Source organism: Cercospora beticola, chromosome 6 (genome assembly GCF_033473495.1).
Source record: "Cercospora beticola chromosome 6, complete sequence".
Taxonomy (NCBI): domain Eukaryota; kingdom Fungi; phylum Ascomycota; class Dothideomycetes; order Mycosphaerellales; family Mycosphaerellaceae; genus Cercospora; species Cercospora beticola.
Genome location: NC_088940.1, coordinates 1,989,933 through 2,003,628, shown reverse-complemented (window position 1 = coordinate 2,003,628; position 13,696 = coordinate 1,989,933). Strand labels below are relative to the sequence as shown.

At 50.9% G+C, this 13,696-nt stretch overlaps 5 protein-coding genes and 1 non-coding gene across 6 annotated transcripts; 4 read left to right on the top strand and 2 right to left on the bottom strand.

Moving 5' to 3' along the window:
• Window positions 1-202: 202 nt before the first annotated feature.
• Window positions 203-755, top strand: RHO25_009846 (uncharacterized protein; the record flags this gene model as incomplete). The annotated part of the gene is made up of 2 exons (XM_065603221.1): window positions 203-354; window positions 389-755. 2 exons carry the CDS (start codon window positions 203-205, stop codon window positions 753-755), a joined length of 519 nt encoding a protein of 172 aa, XP_065459293.1.
• Window positions 756-1,948: 1,193 nt separating this feature from the next.
• On the top strand, window positions 1,949-3,593 carry RHO25_009845 (uncharacterized protein; the record flags this gene model as incomplete). The annotated part of the gene is made up of 2 exons (XM_023601371.1): window positions 1,949-3,397; window positions 3,453-3,593. The coding sequence occupies 2 exons, from the start codon at window positions 1,949-1,951 to the stop codon at window positions 3,591-3,593; spliced, it is 1,590 nt and encodes a 529-aa protein (XP_023453225.1).
• A 102-nt stretch (window positions 3,594-3,695) lies between these two features.
• Window positions 3,696-5,617, bottom strand: RHO25_009844 (uncharacterized protein; the record flags this gene model as incomplete). Its single annotated transcript, XM_023601370.2, has 3 exons — window positions 3,696-4,924; window positions 4,982-5,557; window positions 5,614-5,617. The coding sequence occupies 3 exons, from the start codon at window positions 5,615-5,617 to the stop codon at window positions 3,696-3,698; spliced, it is 1,809 nt and encodes a 602-aa protein (XP_023453224.2).
• A 2,121-nt stretch (window positions 5,618-7,738) lies between these two features.
• RHO25_009843 lies at window positions 7,739-7,822 on the top strand. The gene has a single exon. It is a non-coding gene; the product is annotated as a tRNA-Glu (tRNA).
• A 789-nt stretch (window positions 7,823-8,611) lies between these two features.
• RHO25_009842 (uncharacterized protein) lies at window positions 8,612-10,253 on the top strand (the record flags this gene model as incomplete). Its single annotated transcript, XM_023601369.1, has 3 exons — window positions 8,612-9,528; window positions 9,583-9,846; window positions 9,896-10,253. 3 exons carry the CDS (start codon window positions 8,612-8,614, stop codon window positions 10,251-10,253), a joined length of 1,539 nt encoding a protein of 512 aa, XP_023453223.1.
• A 1,639-nt stretch (window positions 10,254-11,892) lies between these two features.
• On the bottom strand, window positions 11,893-13,488 carry RHO25_009841 (uncharacterized protein; the record flags this gene model as incomplete). Its single annotated transcript, XM_023601367.2, has 1 exon — window positions 11,893-13,488. One exon carries the CDS (start codon window positions 13,486-13,488, stop codon window positions 11,893-11,895), a length of 1,596 nt encoding a protein of 531 aa, XP_023453229.2.
• Window positions 13,489-13,696: the final 208 nt, after the last annotated feature.

Genomic DNA, 13,696 nt, shown 5'->3' with positions numbered 1-13,696 from the left:
CGAACTAGCGTCGCCCTTCCAGTGCTGCATAAAATCTCGGTCGTGCCCCAATCCCATTTCTGCTCTTTTTTCGCACTTCTACTCCAGCTGCACACGGTCGCCTGATCGCTCACCGCCGTGGTAGACGAATTACGAACGACCTCGACCCTCCAAGCTAGCGTCGCCCTCGTGGCAGCCTTTCCCGCAAGCCCGCTACATCACTATGCAGAACTTGCATCAAGAAGACGATTTGGGCTCGCCATTTGTCGCCCCATTCCTTTGGGACGATGATGATTGGAAGCTCTGGAACGCCATGATTGCTTCCCGGGACCAACCTCCTGCAGTAGCACCTCGCTTAGAGGCTGCTACTGCCGGGTGAGTTTTTTTTTTATCATGCTGACACTTTAAGCTCACTTGCATTGGGTGTCGAGGATGTACAAATGACCACGATCACTGTCGCGGTCATCACTTCACCGGACACTCGCAGTCAGAACACGACTCATCCAGCCCCAGTCGTCTGCCACAGCATCGCCTCCGTCCCACCAGGCCGCCAGCCTTCTGCCATTCTGCAATGCGGAATGTGTATGGATCCTCATCTCTACGCTCGCAAGGCGGACCTCAAGCGACACATGGAGACACATTTCCCTGCCACTCACTTCTGTCACGTCAACGGCTGCAATCGTGGTCCAGGCAAGGGTTTCACTCGTGTTGACAAGTTGCATGAGCATCTCAAGAAGATCCATGGGCTTCAGGGAAGCTCGTCGTCTAACAATTAAGGATGCCAGGAAGAGATGATCAATTTCCGCTTACTGTCAAGTCATGAATGCTTCGGCTTTGGAGAGGGATGAACTTGACGACTTTTCTTTAGGTAATTTGTGCAGGCGTTGGTGGTTGTTTAACCTTTCTAAATCACAAAGCTTTGGCTGCCCATCTACAGAACGGCTTCCTACTCAGTCAGAAGTGATGATGCGATGTGTTGTGTATTGCCGTTCTACATCTCTGGCAGGGCATAAAGTCAGTTACACAAGGGCTCGGCACGGCTGCGTCCTCCCGGCCGATGGAAGCCCACTTCAACATCGCATGTTCAAGTTCTTCCTTTCTCTCCCACCTCATCACTTTTTTGCAAGCCTGCTGTGGGCGTATGTACATCCCCCTGACCCTGACACAGTAAGTATTGCGAGCCCGAAGACATTATCCTACAGCCGCTGCAATTTGGTGCTTTTCTGTCACTGAACGGACATCGAAGACTTTCACAGAGATGTCTTCGGGCATCTGACCCGCAGACCGATGAGCTACCAGTCTGTTGAAGCTGTGCCAATGCTGTCTTATTGCTCTGCGCACATCACGAGCGCAGCAGCGCTCTCTCGACCGGCATTTGCAGGATATCAATCCAGACTCGCAGGCTCCTTTGTCCGGACGTGATCGAGCGCAACGACGACAATACAATACTGCAGCGATGAGTATCTCGATTACGAGCGGTCACGAGTCAACGATAGAAGCCGTATGTGCAATTAAACTGCCGTCAAAGCAGCCAAGGTAACAGGCGCGGCCACTCCGCTCCTTGGCAATCACCGCCCTGGTCAACAGCTCCACTCTTGGCAGCTTGGGCATGATCATCGACCTCCGCCCCATGGGGTTTATCACGGCTACTGTTGGCCTTCAGGCTAAATGCTGTACCAAGTCCGGTGTTGGACGTACTTTGCAAATCGAATGAGATCGCTACCCATTCTTTCGCTACGACCACGAACGCGTATGCCTAGGCCTTGGCCTACTATGGTATGAGAGTCCACGCCTCATTTACAAACCCATGGGTACGAGAGAAGGCCCACTGTTTAGCCTAAAGCACACACGGACTTGGATGTCGCTGTATACTTATCATGGCAAGTACCTCCTAATTGAGTTCAGCTAAAACTGATATTGACTGGTATGTCTCACGACTCCTCACTGGTACCACAGTCGCGAATCAGTCATGGTTCAACAAACACCCACTACTGGCAGACCTTCGATCGAAGCCAGAAGACAGCATACGAAGCTTGAAGATGTGCTGCCCCGAGACCAGCCGTCCTGGTGGAAGGTCCGGCATTTGGTTCTACTCAACCTATGCCTCGTCGTTCCAATGATGACGAACTCTTCCAATGGTTATGACGGATCTCTGTTGAACGGCCTACAGTCTCTACCTCAATGGCGGAACTACTTTGATACTCCGACTGGAGCAATACTGGGCGCCCTGTCCAACGCATACACCCTGGGCAACTTTGTCGCATTTCCGGTCGTGGCATGGTTTAACGATCGATGGGGAAGACTGGGTGGACTGCGAGTCGGCTGCCTGATCAGCGTCATCGGTGCTGCGCTCCAAGCAGCTGCTCAGAACTACGCCATGTTCTTCCTCGCACGATTGATCATTGGATGCGGATCTGTGATCGCTCTGGTCGGTGGTCCAACTCTGGTCTCAGAACTCGCATATCCGACTCATCGAACGACTTGCACTGCCCTATTTGGTCCATCTTGGTATACTGGAGCTCTCATTGCCGCTTGGGTGACATACGGAACACAAGATATGCAGTCGACCTGGGCATGGCGACTGCCGTCTCTACTCCAGGGCGCGATTCCTCTTCTCCAAGTTGTCCTTTCATTTTTCATCCCAGAATCACCGCGGTTCCTTGTCAGCAAAGGGCGCGAAGACGAAGCTCGAGCAATGCTGAACAGATACCATGCCGGCAATGATCCAGCATATGCAGCACTTGTCGAATTCGAAATCGACGAGATCAAAGTTGCCCTCTCCGAAGCTGAACAAAGTAAAGAAGTGTCCTACGCAGCTTTCATCAGCACAAAAGCCAACCGCCATCGACTTTTTGTGGTCATGTTCCTCGCCATCACTTCGCAACTTTGCGGTAACGCCCTCGTTTCCTACTATCTGAACCTCATCCTCAACAGCATCGGCATAACCAGCGCACAAGAACAACTCGAAATCAACGGCGGACTAATTGCCTACAATCTCGTAACAGCCATCGCAGCAGGATTCCTCGTCGGTCGACTCCGACGAAGACCAACATTCGTCTTCGGTCTCGGTTTCATGCTCCTCGCATACATCATCTGGACAGTTCTCAGCGCTATCAATCATCAACGGAATTTCGAACAAGCTTCACTCGGACGAGGAGTTCTGGCTATGATCTTCTCTTACTACATTAGCTACAACATCAGCATGAATGCTCTGCCGAATTTGTACATCACGGAGGTGTTACCATATTACCTTCGAGCAAAGGGCACGACGATTTTCGTTTCGACGCAAGGACTTGTGCTGGTGTATAATGGCTTTGTGAATCCTGTGGCTATGGATGCGATTTCTTGGAGGTACTATATTGTGTTTTGCTGTTTGATTGCTGTGCAGGCTGTTGTGATTTATTTCGCGTTTCCTGAGGTGAGTCTGCGCCTTGCGCTGATCAGAAGTCGTGCTTACCGATACGCGATTCTAGACACACGGCTTTACCCTCGAAGAGACAGCTCAGGCCTTTGGTGATGGCGCGTTTCATACCACCTCATCTCTTGAGTGCGGATCCGCGAAGAACGATGCCGACGCGGCGCCCATTGACGATGTTTCGACTGCGAAGCACTGAACAGACTTGATGCGGTCTCTGGGTATCGCACTGCATAGAAAATAGGATGGGTGACAATATTGAACATCTGAAACATCTTTAATCTTAGTTATCGAAGCTGTTCTACTCTGAAATCGACTTCTCGCGCTGATGCGAGATCTCAGCAGCATCTGGGTTGATCGAGTTCTTTCGCGCCACAGCATTCTCCTCTGCATCATTGAGCGAGTACTCCTCCTTATCAATGTGTCGGAAGAGGAAGTAGAACGTAATCGTGACAATACCGCCAGCAATCGCTGGTCCACCAAAGTCCCAAGTAAGGTATGGATCGCGGATCACAGACGAGCAGGCCAGACCGATTGCATACGCGAATCCAGTGTTGAGGAGGTTGATGGCAGAAACCAGACCTCTCATGTTGGCAGGAGCACGAGAGTACGCGATACCGTATGCTGGGACGTTGACGAAGATTTCGGATACACCACCGAGGCCGTATGGGATGGCCATCCACCAGATGGTGATTGGAGCGACACCGGTCCCGACTGTGCAGTTGTCCGAGCCGTATTCGCCGCAAGGAGATTGCTTGTACGCGTAGTAGTTCAGCACTGCGTAAGCGGCACCACCAACCGAGGACATAGCAAGACCGGTCGTGATACGTGCAACAGGACCGTAGTGGATTTTCAACTTGCGGAGGAGCGGGTATAGACCGTAGTTGAAGATCGGTACACTCAGGATAATGCTCAAGCTGTTGAAGTTCTGGATAACGTCGTTGGGAACACCGTTCGTTGTCAACATCGTGGACAGGTAACTGGCAGCGCTGCCGATACCATTGTCGTTGATGTACTGAATCGGGAAGAAACAGAACATTCCAGTAGCCTGGAAAGCTCGGCGGACGTCCTCGACAAATTCGTCATTCCATGTCGTTTGAATGCTGAGTCCGGAAGCAGCAATGTGAGTTGGCTTGGCGAGGTCCCAGAATCCGTGTCTGCCAATTCTGAACAGGCCACCGCGGCGGAAGCAGACTCCAAGGACGCGGCACACACGACCGAGTTCGTTGCCTCCGGGTGGGTGGTGAATCAGGCGTGGCTTCATGAACCAGAGAAGAAGTGGCAGAGGTAGGTAGAGCAGAAGTGGGAGCAAGAATGCGAGCCAGAAACCGACATACTTTTCGGCGTATGTGGTTGCCACACCCATGAAGCCACCAACGTTGATCAGGAGGTAGAACCAAAGCATGACTCTCTCTGTTGTCGATTCGGGGTCCTCAATCACTCTTTCGCCATTCTTGGCTGTGATGACCTTTGGAACTCGGGTGGTCATCTGGTCGAGCAGGAGTGGGGATACGTTGGGCTTGAACATTGCTGCAGGACAGTGTTAGCAATGGAACATGCTGCTTTGCATATATGAGGCCGACTCACCAGCACCAACAGCCAAAATGTACAACGAAAGCAGATATGGCGTCTTGGCGCTTCCGTCTGCGAGGAGAGGCTTTGCAGCCGAGACACACATGAGGACGTGAGCAACACCGAAGACCACGACACCCCAGCAAATGAGCCTGAAGCGACCAGTGCGAGTATCTGCGAGCCAACCGAAGAAGATGGGGAGACAGTAGACCAACATGGAGAAGGACTGCGAAACGGCATTGGCCTTTACGGTACCAAGGCCGAGGGCGCCAGCAGTTTCCTGCGTGCCTCGTGGAGGAGCACCATATCCATTGCCGCCTTCTGGGAGTGGCCGGTTCACAAAGTTTCCAATGAGTTGCTGGACACCGTAGTATGATGCGCGCTCGCAAAATTCCACGAAGCAGATGAGGTAGGCAATCGCTGGCATCTTGCCCGGCACTCTTCGCAGAGTCTTGAGCTCCTCCAGCGTTGGCTTGCCCTCATAGTCTCCAGCTGCGGCCAGGACATCGTGGTAGAGATTCAGGTCGTCCGATCCGGTCTCCTCGTCTCCGGACGGCGAGCGCTTGACGTCGCTGGTGATTTCCTTGCTCGCTGTGAAAGAACAACTGTCAGTACATGCCTCCTCGGATGCGACCGGGTATACTCACCCATCTTGATGGTCTTCGCAGCAAAGACACACTTCCCTGATGAGCAGAAAGAAGGAGGGAGAGCTGCACAGCACCACGCGACACACGGCTGGGGTAATAAAGCAAGATTGGAATGGTGTTATCGCACGTCGCCGCAGTGCCACATGGTTGCACTCGTGTACCCAGACCCGCGATGCGCTCCCTGCATTGATCAACCATACCCTTTACGAGGTAGTCCCTCCGAGTATCAGGATAGCCTGTCCTGGTCATTGGCTGCACAGTCTGCGAATCCCAGGTTGAACGGCAACCCTAACTGGGGGACCTACCCAAGAGGGCAAGAGCCTCGGCATGCAGAGCTAAGACAATCTTGTTGTACGAAGCAATCGGCTCAAGCCTGGCCAAGCGTGTGTCCAGTTTTCTCGGCGGGAAAGTAGAAGCGTGGTTAGACCGAGACCTTTTCTGTGCTCTGATTGTTGATGTGGCCAGTTAGAAACGAGGGATTTGATAAAAGTGCGCACGTCATCTCGACGGCGTCCGCGCCAGAAAAAGAAGGTGACTTCGAAATCGAATCCTCTGCGAACTCAATCCTCTTTCGCCACGACCAACAGTGTGGAGCCGAACTGCCGGGTAGAATTATGAAAGTGTGTGGCGGAATAATTGGGAATTGCATATTCCTTCGAGGTTCCTTCGTACTCGACGTCCATGTTGTTATCAAATTGTTGCTGCGAAGGATTGGCAAGCAGATGCGATCGGAGTTGCGGAAGAACGAATTGAGCAGTGCCGAAAAAGCGCGCACGACCCCATGAACTGCCGTTCTTCCCGATGCACTACTACAGTGTCACAGTAACCTTTTGACGACCTTCCGGCCGTCCGTATCGTTATCATGAGAGAATGTTTTGACAATTCGAGATGCTGTATCTTGTGTTGACAGTTCGCACTCCGGCATGTCAACAAGTGACATGCTCTCAAAATAGACACCACGATGCAGCCGGGATTTATGTTTGGGATAAGCTCGCTGTGCTCGTGCTTTCGGCAGACCCAGCTGGACATGGACATGGGTCCGAAAAAAGCATGTGGATAAAAACAGACATGCTCAACATAGCTTTGGGTTGTGAAGATACTTACATCTTAACAACAAGGACTTCAGGCCAAAATTGCAATTTTCCATGCAATTTCGAAGCACGCGGCACATACACAAGGACTACGCCGAACAGAGATCGGTGCAAGCCTTTGCGGGTTCTGATCTTGAAGTATATGCGACAAAAGCAGACACGAATCGCAGACCGGACCACGAGGCAACAAGTTCGAAGAGAACCTATCGACTTTGGAATTCTGCCTAGCTCGCAAAGACGGCTTGGAATCCTCAGCGACGGTGCTTATGTTGTCGTCGACATAAACGAGGTACTAACCCAATCAAGCACTCCACAACGGAAGAGCAGGATAGCTATATCTCGCCTACGCATGCTGCCGGACCCGCTTGCTCATGTTGTTTATTTTGCACTGCGATGCAAGTTGACACTTAGCAGAGGACGTATTGTATGAGCGTGGCAACGCTTGGCACTCCATGCGTCCAACGATGAGCTATCTCTAACACGTGTTGTACTCTGGCTAGGAAGACTATCCTCCGTCAAATACTACAATGGCTGACATATGGAGTACATCACTTGGACCATGCTTCAGCGAATGGAGCGATACGTAGCAAAAATGAACACGAAAAGTCTGTTCGACCTCTGCTTGTGATTGTACTTAATCCTCCATACCGACAAGCCATACACCGAACTTTCCAGTGAGCTCACATCGAGGCATTGCTAGATTTTGGCAAGTCTGATTTGCCCGGTATCGAGCTTTCGGAGACAGGTAAGGTTGCGTGAGCGAATTCTCAATATCAACGAAACAAAATTCAAGTTATGACTGGAGTGTGCTGAATTTTCCTGCCGCTGGAGGATGGTTTGAACATTTCTACACAATGTATGACAGAACGACTATTCAAACATGGTGTCGATTCGAACTGCATCTCGCAACGAGGGACATCCAGCTGTTGGACTACACTTCCTTTGCCTTGTTGTGGGTCCACGAATAGCAGTCATAGTGGGATAGCACAGCTCTGTTCATATCAAATCAGCTAGAAGCTCTGGCAAGATTCGAATCCGTAATGGTCTAGTGGCTAGGATTTGTCGCTCTCATTCTTCGATGGTCCGACAAGGCCAGGGTTCAATTCCCTGTTACGGAATTGTCGCTCTCGTAGCATAGTAATTGTTTTTGGCCCGACTAATGCAGGTTTCGGTGGAGTTGCGTCCGGTTTTCTCTTTTGTGCCAACAAACTTCACTTCGGGACTCCCCGATCCCGAGCGGGACGAGCCGCTGATACTGGCAAGGTGAAATCCTTTGCGGACTCATTACTTAAAGTGAACTTTTGTCAATTCGTGCTGTATACTTTAACATGTCTGCGCAACATAGGGGCATGAAACTCTCGACCATGGCATCCCTCGCCATGAGTGCACCGCTACCCTCGCCCGTGGGCGCCGCTCGCCCAATCGATCGGCTGGAATACAAGATCGTGGTGATGATAACCCTGTTCTTCGCACGCTCCTGCGGCGAGGAGCACTTGTAGACTCTCCTGGCCGCCGTTGATGCTCTCCAAATGCATGACAGTGCTAGTATTTCCTCTGCCTACTCATCTATTGACAGCGATTTGGGGTGTGGTCATGCTAGCAATGCCGAGTTCGAACAAGTACGGGACATTGATGGATGATGCCATGAACGAAGGGCACGACAAGATCTACCTCGAATGTTACAGAAGTAGCTAATGCAAAGCAGAGCCGTGTAGCCTTTGGCGCAAACATCGACGACTGGCGCAGTGTTGAGAAACCCTAATTCGCCCATCTTCGCCCAACACGGAAATTCTCGAAGCACTATGATGACATGGCAGCACTGTCGTCAACAACACCGAATTCGAAGTCCAATATAACGATTATGAGAGACAGACCCCTGTCGACTTACACTCCAGAGTGCAGCAAACATGAACGAGAAGGACCTTGAGCACAACGCTCCGGACGACAGTAGCAGCAAAGATACCTCCCGGCGAGGATCGTATCAGGAAGCCACCAGCCATGGATCAGACCAGTCAAAAGCGCCAGTTACACCAAAAGCACCAGCACAGAATACCTCCTCCACCACCCTAGATTGGGACTCCGAATCCGACCCCGACAATCCTCAAAACTGGTCTGTTGGCCGAAAATGGTATCAAACGATCATGCCGGCATCGATTGCCTTGGTCGTAACACTCGGCTCCTCGATCATCACGCCTGCTCGCGAAGAAATTCAAATGGAATTCTCCACGAATTACACTCTCTCCCTCATACCCTTCGTCGTCTACGTCCTAGGCGTGGGCTTCGGGCCCTTCATCGCCTCCCCGAGCAGCGAATACTTCGGACGAAGAGTCATATACCAAACTTCAATATTCACATTTTCGCTTTTTGTGCTAGGATGTGGATTTAGTCCAAATGTCGCCAGTCTCATTATCTGCAGATTTCTGGCTGGATTTTGTGGAAGTCCTGGACTGTCGATTGGCACAGCGAGTATTGCTGATATTTGGATACCGAAGGACAGAGCGCTGCCGATGACACTTTTTATCACGACGCCATTTTTGGGTCCAGCAATTGCACCGATGATTGGAGCCTATGCGACGCTTGGAATGGGGTGGAGGTGGACGCAGTGGACATTGCTGCTCTTCAGCACAGTCTGTCTTGCAGGTTCGGTCGGGATGAAAGAGACGTACAAGTCTGTCGTCTTGCAAAAGAGGGCGAAGAAGAGGGGGATTGCCAGTGGTGAGCCTGATCTCGCCTATGCACAGAGGGTCAAGAGGTTTGTGCAGGGACAGCTGAAGAGACCGGTACACATGCTGTTGGTTGAGCCTGTGGTGGCGCTGTTGACACTGTAAGTCTGCGTGAAATTCAAGACCTGATGATGGCTCCGCTGACATCTCAAAAGGTACGTGGGGTGCAATTTTGGCGTACTGTACGGCTTCTTCACGAGTTTTCCATATATTTTCCCCAAGGTGTACGGTTTCGGTATAGGAGGAACTGGTCTCATGTTCCTGAGCATTGGCGTGGGCTGCTTATGTGCTGCTCTTCTTCTGATCATCTGGGCACGTACGGTAACGCCTAGGCTGATGAAGAAGCATCAAGGCAAGCCACCGATAGAGCACAGGCTTTTCTATGCCATGATTGGCTCCATTGCACTGCCAATTTCATTGTGAGTGGTGCTTCCATGTCGTGCGCAAGCGATTGCTAACAATAAGCAGATTCTGGTTCGGTTGGACAGCCAACTTTGGAGTACACTGGATCTGTCCCGTCATCGCAGCAACGTTGTATGGATTCGGTAACATGCTGGTGCTCATGTCTGCCAACCTCTACATTGTCGACTTCTATGGGGCAAGATTTGGAGCCAGCGCAGCAGTAGCAAACAACTTTACGCGCTATGCTTTTGGCTTCGCATTCCCTCTATTCACTGTACAAATGTACGAGAAATTGGGGATTGGTTGGGCAACGAGTCTCTTAGGGTTTGTCCAATTAGGGCTGACCGCAATTCCCTGGGCATTTTATGTGTACGGACCACGCTTGAGAGCAAGAAGTCAGTATGTGCAGGGAGGAGGTTCATGATTCTAGCGTTTATCAAATTACAATAGAACATAAAATAGATCAAATCACTACAGTCTTGCTTGTACGCCACGTACTTCTTGACCTCCTTCCACATCAATCTCACTCAAATGCTCCATAACCGCACACTCGGCATGATCTTCTTCCTTCCACTGCGGCTCATACCCATTCTCACAACTCTTCTGGCCCTCCTCCATCGTGACAAACCCAGCGACATGCCAATCAAATTTCCGGTACAACTTCTCCACAGACCGATTGTGATTCGCAAGAGAACATCTCTGTCTCATGAATAGAACTTTCCTGCGATCCCTCTTCGCCTTCGCACCAAGTAATCGTCGCGTATAATCAGTGCAGAATTTCGTACGAACAGAATGCATCGTTTTTGTCAATGTGCCGCCTTTTCGATGCTCATGTTTTACGTAGAAACTGAATATATGCCATCGAGTTTCTTCGTCGTCGGAACGCAGACCTCCCACATTAGGCCAAGTCCAATCCGTAAGAGGTATAGGCCCGCGTAAATGATAGAGACTGATCCACTCGCCTCGCTCGAGGGCTTCGTTCGTGTTGTTGTATATCTGTTGAGGATCATGAACAATTGCGAACACATATCGTCCAGGTTGATTTAGAAGATGCTCATAGTGCGAAATTGGAAGATTCTTTTCAACTTCGTAGGATCCGGCTACAGCTCCGTGGGATTCTTCCATTCCGTGTATGCGCAGATCTCGATATTTTCGGGCGCAGGTAGAGAGCATCGGGCCTGATTTAGGGAGGACGGACACGATGTAGTGGTCTTCATTCTGCCGTTGTTCTTGATTGTTCATGATCGCTCTTGAGTCTTCGAATAGGCGAAACGTGAAGTCTGCCAAAATTGTCTCGCCTTCACAAATCGATACTTCTGGTCAGCCACGCCACGCTACTCACGTGTCTTCCACCACAACGGTGAGACGTGTTCGTGGTATACTTGACGTCACGGCCAAATCGATCGACTCGTCGCTGTCGTGGACCTGCCAAGAGTCCAATGTGATGATCATTATGCAGATCAAACGGGAACTGTAATTGCCGAAAGAGGTTAATGCTTAGGAGAGTCTGCATTCTTGATCATCATGACGATCGAAGCACAAATCATACTCAGTTCGTGGTGTACGCCACGTTCCAGTTCGTATGGCAGAAAGCTCGAATACATGCAAGATATGCATCATTGCACGAAGATTGACTTCACGTCTAGCGCAGTCCATCCTTCATGCGTCTAGCCGGTTGAAGTGGCGCTTCTGATTGACGAAGGATGATTTGAGTTGATCGTGTCGATCTTGTGGACCCTCAGCGATCCCGTACCTATAACAAGTCCGAACCAATAGCATACCACGCTGATTTCGATTGAACATCTGTCGAAGTGATCACCTCAACGTGATACTTCGGACGTCCGCGTCTTCTGGGACAAGTTGAAAACATCTGATATGTCCTGCGACTGTTCGGACATCATTCAACTCAATGGACGATGCAGCTCGCAACAAAAAAGCATTAGAAGTAATGCCGTGCGCACCAAACTCCGTCGTCCTCATAACATAGGGCTGAAATACCTCACGCCCGCGCATATCAGCCATGTTGCTGCCCACGACCATTCGAAATCCACTCGACAGCGTCACTACATTGAAGCTGGTTTCATCGCCTCGATGCAAGAAAGCTGAGCCAGCAGCGATAGTTCATTGAGTCGTGCCGGGTCGAATATACTCCTTTTTATAATGCGTGAGCGGAGTGAGCCCTCGTCGTACGACCTGAAGCCATCGTGCTGTCCGCGCAGTATCCAGGTTTCATCCGCAGGCAGAAAGGTCGGCCAGATGTCAACGGCATCGAGAGCCTCGACAGCGTATAGGATGTCGCGGAGTCTAGACATTTGAGTATCGCGGTCGTACAAACTGCCCTGTACGGGGCTATGGGCATCTGGTTCTTGCAGCCAGTCGGGTTCGATAACTCTGTGGATGTGGTCCACTGTAATATGAAGCTTTTTATCGGCACGCCTTATTGTCCAATCTTGCTGGGTGACAACGCGTTCGATCGGGCCTCGTAGTTTGAGACCTTCTGTGGTCAAGGAAGCTGTAGGATCCTTGTCAACTTCGTAGATGTGATGGCGCCACGAATCTGCTATCTCGTCACCTTTGATAGGTAAAGCAGCCCAGCCGAGACCGTTGAGGCCTATGAATGGATTATCGACCTGGTGGCCAGCCTGAAGGAGCGAAAAGTCCCTATTTTGTATAGCGAGCACGTTCACTATTTTGGCAACATTCGTGTCTGCATTGACGCTCATATTGCCTTCTGTGCTCGGAAATGCCGTCAATCTCCGATGTGGAGGCGTTCGCACCAGATTTAACACCAGAGCCACCTTGTCGAACACTTCGTAACACTCCAGATCCTGCACGACTCCGTATGCCCAGGCGAATGAGCCAACGAAAACCAGGCCAGCGATCGGTTGATACAAGCTTGCAATGCCTCTCATCTCAGGTAGGCGAGGCACTGTTGCATCGTACATTCGTGCTTTGGTCACCCATGCAGCCAGAACTTCACTGGCAAAATCAATTGGCTCCCTGGGCTTTCCTGTCTGATGCACGTAGAACATCGTGCCGCGACTCAGGAGAAACTCTTGCGAGCACCAGGCTCTTCCAAACCATCTACCATTCAGGATTTTGCGTAGCAATGTGACAAACCTCGCGCGCTCTTCGCCTATCCTTCGCTTGTATGACCTCAGGAAATCATATTCCTCGGCAGTGAGTTCGACGTCTTCCAGCATGACAGCAGTAAGGCGCGCGCCAGAGTAGATGCGGTCCATGATTGCGATTTGCTCTTGCTTCTCCTGGTCATCGTCTTGGTTGATACATGAATGATCCACCCACATGTGTAGCTCTTGACCATCATCATTCATTGAGGTCATTGGTAGCAACTTGTCCAATACATGAAGCATGAACAAGCTGATGTGTTCGGAGTCACTGCAGTGCTTCCCATCCCAGACCTTAGTGGATACATTGCTGTCGTACAGTCTCGTCCATGCCTTACTGGGCCATGTATAACTCACTGCAACATAATCTTGTGCAGAGTAGGCTTGGGTGTGTAAGCTGTTGCTCTCTGTGCCTCTCTTCAGACATCTTAAGGGCTTCTCTGGTAGCGCTGTTGACGAAGACGACTGGTTGGTTTCGACATATTCAAGTACGTCAACGAGCGACCACGCGGCGTGCGGTTTATTGAACATAGTGACAGAGGCAAGTGTCGCGCATTCAATGTCGCAAAAGGGTGCTGTGAGAAAGAGCTGAAAGAGCTGAGCTCGTGGTTCGCAAAGCTTCGCGTGGCGCTGCCAGGCATCGATGCAAACGCCGCATGGGCTCGGCATTGTACATAGGTTCAATGCTTTGTTGTGCGGCTCAAGGCTATGTCAAGTGTTGAAGCCGCATAAAGTCCAC